General features: G+C 37.3%; 1 protein-coding gene across 1 annotated transcript; it reads right to left on the bottom strand.

Annotated features, from left to right (window-relative positions):
* Positions 1-1389: 1389 nt before the first annotated feature.
* Positions 1390-4076, bottom strand: mmgt1 (membrane magnesium transporter 1). The gene is made up of 4 exons (XM_017707082.2): positions 3918-4076; positions 2742-2794; positions 2516-2619; positions 1390-2251 (listed from the first exon to the last, which is right to left on the bottom strand). Exons 1-4 carry the CDS (start codon positions 3994-3996, stop codon positions 2095-2097), a joined length of 393 nt encoding a protein of 130 aa, XP_017562571.1. The 5' UTR covers positions 3997-4076; the 3' UTR covers positions 1390-2094.
* Positions 4077-7367: the final 3291 nt, after the last annotated feature.

Raw genomic sequence — 7367 nt, forward strand, 5'->3', positions numbered from 1 at the left:
CCTCTTTTCTCTCTAAGACTGCTCTAAATAACCTGCTACTTGATCCAGCAGGTTTTCAAAGCTAAGTTCTATTATGTTCAGCCAACTTGTAAAGCTGTTTCTTCTCAGTTCCAGAATTCTTAGTAAAAATGATTTAAGTCCAAATTCTTAAAAAAAAAGCAACAAATCTTGTGAAACATCAACACACATGAACCACATCTTGATCCATCAAAGTCTATAAAACAACAGATTACTGTTGCTGTCATGTTTGTCTCAGCAGTATAAAGTTGACCAAAACTGATGTTCACATTAAGCAGAATCATTTATTTGCAATTTATTTGCAGTTAAAATCATTTAGAATGCTTTGATGTGAAATGCTCAGTTTTAGAGAAACCATGTCAGAATTGCTCTGATGGTGAATGAAAACCAGACAGACCAGATGTCTGAAGAGTTCTATGTCTAAAAACTACCTCACCTCATATAAATGGTTGTGAAAATGCTGCCTGATGTCAGAGACATTAGATAGTTGTAAGAGCCCATTTTGGCCTCAAAACATCCATTCATGGTAGAAAGTTGCAGGGAGTTGTAAGGCAGAATAAGAAAGAAAACCCTAAGAAAACTTGATTCTTCCTTAAAACAAACCATCACAACAAAACACTCTGAATGACATTGTTTACAACTTGACCACTGAATTATGCAGACAAATCAGTGGAATTTCCCTTCAGCATTCTTGTTTTTATACCTTATGGATGTTTGCCACACTCAGCTTCTCATTTTTTTTCCTACTTTGTTCAAACTGACTGAACCCTAGATTTATTAAGATTTATTATTCTATCACCATTATCAAGCTAATGAAAGCAATGAGTGTGAAACTTAAGGGAGGAATCCACCAATTTGCCAAAATTTCTTATAGTTAATATTCTGAATTCTTTGCAGTGACTGCGACAAGAACCAGACATCAAGACCATTTAATGCCTCTTAAAGCTGCTTTGCATCAAATTATTGCACAAAGTGTGTATAAATACATTCCCTGATATCTTCTGAGCCAGAGTTTTGAGACAAGGTTTTGGTATTAAATGTATTTCTTTTAGATCCATTCGTGGTGAAGATGTAATGTAGGATGTTGTAAGACAATACAGTCCCCAAAGAAGTCTTTTTTTTCCCCCAGGGATTGCACTGTTTTTTATCCAGTCAAAACAGTACACCTTTACAGTCCCTGTGTTTTACTCAAGCATACATATTAGACATTCAGAGCTTCTCTACACACGAGGCCTTGCTCTCAGGCAAAAAAAAAAGGCTGCTTGAGCTTACGCTGTGGTAAAATAAGCCGAGGGGGAGAGAGGGGGAGAGGACAGTGAGTGAGTGAGTGAGAGACTGGGTTGGTGATAAGCAAATCGCTATAAACACAAATTCATCAATAAAATCTCAGTTTTTATTTCATTAAGTTAAAAATAAGTCAGATGCATCATAACAAAACGGAAAAACTATGCTCCCACCCACGAAAGACAGGTGTACCATTATTTGTGCGTTCACAGTATTGTTAATGGTGTTAAACCTTTTTACTTTTCTTTTTCCTGACTAGACATCCTGTTAGTGATTTCTCTAACCTTAAATATTATTTGCATACCAAACTCTATTCTGAAGTCCGTCAGTCAGGAATACCATATGTGAACACACATCCAATTAATGGTCCATAGCATTAACCTCCTTTGAGCAGGTCACAGAGGAAAACATGGCAACACAGCAGGAATTGTGGCAAACCAAACCATATGGGTAATGGGATTTGTGCCCCTTTGTGCAACAGCAGTATGACATCACTTTTCTCTGTGTGCCATCTGAAGGGGTACAGATGTATATTTCAGACCCTTAAGACTCCCAAGCAATAACACATATTTACAAATGTATCAGTTGGAAAAAAAATAAGGAGTTGGCACAGTCATTAGACTTCAAAGTAGTAACCACGTTGATGAAGAGATGCAGATTTGTACAGCATATTCACATATGCACAAAGAGGAGTTAAGGGAAAATAGGTTTCTCTTCCCTTTCCAACTGAGGAGCTTACTGATGCAGAGAAAAAAGGGCAAAATGGGCAAGGCAGCCCTTTCAAGGCTAGTCTCAGTGAAAGTTCTCCAGCTTGCGTAACCGCAGGGGATTGGAGGGCAAGGCCTGAGGAGTTGCAGTTGCAGGCTCTTGTTCAGGTGAGCTGAAGAGGACCCTGCCTCGGTGGTTAAACAGATAGAAAGAGGGGTGGTTCCTCAACGTGTCAAACGTCCTGGTTAAATGTAAAAAAAAAAAAAAAAAAAAAAAAAGTATGTTAAAGGGTTACACAGATTTAAAAAGTCAAGCAAGAAGATATTTATTCTTTAAATACAGCACAAAAAGCCAGATACGAATCGAGCAAGCGTTGCAGCTTCTTGCTATCATCTGTACTCACAAATACTCATCTTCAAAAAATATTCAATGAAAAAATGTTAGAGGCCTTTACCACCGCAATCGACATATTTACATTTCAGGAGGCACTTTTGCTTGGACTTACTTGTGTTTGAGCTCTGAAGATGCGTCCATGTCTTTAAATTCGCCCGAGATGTGGACTATTCCACAACATGTAATCACAAATGCTAATAACGTCTGTAAGACTATCTGCAAACAAAAGACATTTTTTTTTCCCCAAACAAGCTCACCCTTAAAGTCATACCACATATTTCTTCCAAATAAACATTTAACTCACAAATTAATACAGAAAACTCAGTGCAAAAACTTACATCTATTGGAAGAGTTTCATTCTCTTTTTCTGTGAGTCGCATGTATGATCGATCTGAAAAACAAGAGAGAAGAAAAAAGGATCAGTTGTTAAAAATGTACCCACTACGTATAAGCCCAAAACAAAGTCCATCAATAACTTATTTGTCATTATTGCACTTATCTTTCACTTCCCTCTATGACTGGGGAAAATGTCCTGCTTTCACCAAAAATAAATAAATAAATACAAAACTCCCAAATGCAAAGGCGGTAGATACATTCCCTGAAGTCATATTCAAGTTAATGGTGATTTGATTGTGCAGACTAGACCAGAGGACTAGACTAGAGCTAGACTTAAGTTAACTTACAGGCAGAATTGTCTAATGTATACTGTCTTCTACAGGAAAATTAGAAAACCGTAAACATATGCATGAGTAAACAGATTTAATGAAGACACAATGTTTACTAAAGCTCGTGTGTCTTGACAGAATATCCAGCCCTATAAAGCCACTGGATCACTTATTCATCACTGATGACGCTGATTTTACCTGACAAATGTAACCTGTTACGGTCAGTAAGATTAGCTACCGTGATAACACGAAATGACTTGGCTCATCGTACTGCACGCAAATAAGCAGCCGTTGCATGAGATTTGAGGATATTAAATTGCAAATGACAGTAAGAATCTTAAATTAGATAACTAAGATATATTATTCCACCGAAGGAATATGTGACTAACAGAAGACGAATATCAACACACTAACTATAGAAACCATTTCAGGGCAAAATAACCAGCAAATCATATTAGCCAGTCAATCTAGGCGCTTATGGAGGTTAGATAGCTTAGCTAACCTAGCTAGCTACACTGCTATAACAAATTCTGCGCATACGAATAACGAGAAACTAGTCTGAAGACACACACTCGTTCCTCTGTGGATGGTATATAGGGTCATAATTATACAAAGCTACCCGTGTGCACACTGAGCCCCATCTGTTCGTGTGTAAATGAAGCGGTTGGCTGAGCCCGCTAACGTTAAGAGCGTTCAGAAGAAGGAGGCGCAGTCCCACTCAAACGTTAGCCGAGCTAAGCTAACCACCTAGCTTCACAGGCTGCACAGTCCGTTTACATTATTTTAAGAAGAAACATGACTGTCTTTTAATTCGCACACTACTTCTCCTCAGGCTCTCGCCGTACTCACGCTGTGCGGCGGAGAAAGCTGCGTGGGCCAACGCAAAAAGGCCCAGACCAACGACGCCTTTCCAAAAGGACGAAGCCATTTTCAAGTGAGCGCAGGTCTGAAGCGAGCGACCGAGCGACGGCAGGCCGACCTCAGCAGGCGGGATGTCAATATCAGAGTCCCGGAGCCGAGTGGAAATCCGAGCCAAACACCCGCCTTCAGCTCCCCGTCTTTTATTTTGAAAAATATCAACGGTTTAAAAATGGCACCCATCGTTGATGCCCTGGACGGGCATTTTCTGGTCCTGGAGAAACAGTTTCGAGTTTCTCCCCGAGACCACCGGAATGCGAGAAGTTCACCACAGATTTTATCTGTAATATTCATAATTCGAGCGAACTGTTGAGGCAGAAGCTTCGTTGAAGACCACCTTCTCTCCTGCACTAGTGAATGGTCCTTGTTTCTGATATTCTAATTAGTACGGCAGATTCGATTTTCAGCAATTTGTGTATTCTGTAAAAATGACACTGAAACAGTGGATCATCTTTTTACACACGTACACACTCAGCATTATTTTGGATAAAGTCCTGCTGAACTCCCAGATAAAATATGTAATGCCGGGAATGATAGCGAATGATAAAGGGTTTGTTTATTAATGTTGTAATTATTTTGGATGACATAAATGAATGAATCCATCAACATTACCAAGTCGTGGCTGTGTAAAGTTTTAATGTTCACCTTTTAAAGAGTGGGGCAGTTGTTTAATGCAAATGTCACTGTATATAGATAATTCCATGAAATATTTAGGATGCCAGCCAGAGGAATATTCAGTTGTTTTTGAAGCCATTCTCAGTGATGCTTTCTGAGGAAGTTTTGGTTGGGAACGTGTTTCACACATGCAGTATTTTTGATGAGAATGTTGATATTGTAAGGAAGGAGTTTAATAAAAAAGGTTATGATGTTCTTTGTAAAGTGACGTTCTCTGCTGCTGTTTTTTATTGTTATCATATTTTTGTCATATTCATTTGCTATCATATTTCATGCCTTTTAAAATACAGTATTACAGCATTAAAAAATAAAATAAGATTTTAAAATAATGAAATAATGAAATTGACAAAGTGTATTTTCTGTTGTTACTTCATGATTAAAAGGGAATTACACAGATTTTTTTTCTTCAAATTCTTTGCAAATTTCTGCATGATTAAATGATTAAGAGATAAACAACATCAACTACATTCAGATTGGTTTAATGTGAAATGTTCTATTCTAAAAAATAAAAACACACGGTCAGAACTGTTCACGATGGTGGTGATAGGAACCAGACTTCTGAAGTGTTTAACGTCTCTAAAAACATCCTCAACAAAAATTACTACATAAAATAACAAAATATTTAGTCTGCTACCTACAGCATTGTTTTATAATACTTTTCAGATAAGATTTTAACCTGAAGTGTATTTTTAAAAGCCATATTTGTGGAAAGTCCCCAAAGAAAACTTATTGAAGATTTCTCACTATTTTATAATTTTATCAAAATTACATATAAAAACTAGAAGATGTGTAAGTTCACTGGTTGTTTTGACACCACCACTGTAAAGAAAACAAAAAGCTAAGTTGAATTAAAATGCGTCATTTGACATCAAAGCATTCTGAATAACTTTGCTGACTACATTTGAATCATGTAGATATTTTTAATCAATTGAATTACTCTTTACTGCAAAAATACACCAGATATATTATAAAAAGTTTAGCGTTCAACATATTCTGACATGCCATTCATTATCACTCAGCTTTATAATGAGTTGAGAGGAGAAACATGTCATCATGTGTGGTGTGGCCCTTTGTGACTACACTTACCTCTCTTTAGTCTGTGGCCTCAATTTATTGTCTGAAGTATAAGATATGAGCAAGAAGTACAAGAAAGATTGATTTAAAACCGTCTTTTCTCTGTAATTTCTGTGTGAGTGCCAGACTCTCTCACAGGCAGCTCTGCTGTAGTTCAGCAACAGTCAGTGTGGAATTAATAAATACTGTCTGACCTGAATAAATGACATTACTCATTTCCCCTTACCACTTCCTCTAGAGAAAATCCATGTTCTGTTGTCAAATAAATCTGATAGATCATGTCTTATGTCTTTCAGTGCAGCTGGGGTTATGTAGTCTAACCATAAACTGCTGTTGCTGTCATTAGATTTTTAAATTTTTTTTAATGGGAATGAGGTCCAGTTATAAGTAGCGGGAAGCTTAGATTTCTTCATCTTCTGCTAGGGTTTGACGGTTTAACAATGAAGTGTCTATCTACAAATACAGTGAGCAAATATTTTCCTTCTTTTCATCCACTATCATAGAGCAATATTTGCATCACTCTGGTGTCCAGACCCACAATTACTTTAAAATGTGTATCCACAGGGTCCCATTTCTGTGTTTTGCTTTGCCCCAGAGTTCCTATATCTGCCCCTGGACATGACAGTTTACATGGAGCAATATAACATGAAGTCGAGCTCAAATGACTCATGGTTACTGAAATGTCAGTCTCAGTTTCCAGAGGTATTATCTCGTCAAAGATCAGAGGAAAGGCACGTCCATGCAAACATCATAATCTACTTCAGAATTAACAAAGCACATCAATTTTGTATATTTCCCAGTCAAGCCATTTGCTAATAGCAGTGCTTGTACTGGTCGTACCTGTTGTAGTCACCAGGGTTGAGAGGGTTACTATAAACAAACATTAATAACTTAATCCAAAGGATTTCTATATCAAAAACATACGATTACTCTCCTTTACTTTTACTCTTGTCTTTCTAAAGTCAAATAATTAAATAAAGATGAGAGATAACTAATTCCAGCAAGATAACTTTTTACGCTATCCTGATTAAGTAATGTTGTTACAGGTGTTGCATGACTACCTAGCTCAGGTAGTCACTGGTAACCAAATATGCAGTGCTGCTGTCATTCAAACTTTTCTTTCTTTAATGGGAACCAACAATGATTGCAATTTAACAGTGAAAATGAAGCCAGTAAAGCTGAGCATTTTCATAAATTAAGACTACTGATATGTCATGCTAAACATGTCCTCAGAAAGTGTCTCAGAGAGGGCTGGTCTTACATCTGACATTTGTTAATGCTGTGGAAATAAGAATGCTGATTTAGGATTAGTTTTGTACAGAGCCCTGCTGCTGACATCCTGTATAAATATATTCTATAGTAAGACATGGGAATAAGATAATTAAGTTGTGGCCAGAATTTAGCAGGCATGGGAATGAGATCCTAATATATATTGCCACGACTTAGCAAGGCATAACAAGGCATAAGAATGAGATAATTAAGCCTTGACCACAGCGTAATAAGGCATGATCTAGTTCCCATGCCTTACTAAGTCATGGCCTCACACATTTTTATTTATATGGGATGTCACCAGCAGGCAGGTTTTGGAGCCCATATTGTAAAAAATATAATAAAATGTACAGCAAGAGCTCA

The sequence above is a fragment of the Pygocentrus nattereri genome, chromosome 8 (genome assembly GCF_015220715.1).
Source record: "Pygocentrus nattereri isolate fPygNat1 chromosome 8, fPygNat1.pri, whole genome shotgun sequence".
In the NCBI taxonomy this organism is placed as follows: Eukaryota; Metazoa; Chordata; class Actinopteri; order Characiformes; family Serrasalmidae; genus Pygocentrus; species Pygocentrus nattereri.

Bases quoted from the DNA above. Each gene is read 5' to 3' on its own strand.
- mmgt1 (XM_017707082.2), bottom strand. From the start codon at position 3,996: ATGGCTTCGTCCTTTTGGAAAGGCGTCGTTGGTCTGGGCCTTTTTGCG. The intron at 2,795-3,917 runs GTGAGTACGGCG...CTTGTTTTTCAG, and splicing joins AGCTTTCTCCGCCGCACAGC to ATCGATCATACATGCGACTC. The intron at 2,252-2,515 runs GTAAGTCCAAGC...ACATTTAACCAG, and splicing joins TCTTCAGAGCTCAAACACAA to GACGTTTGACACGTTGAGGA.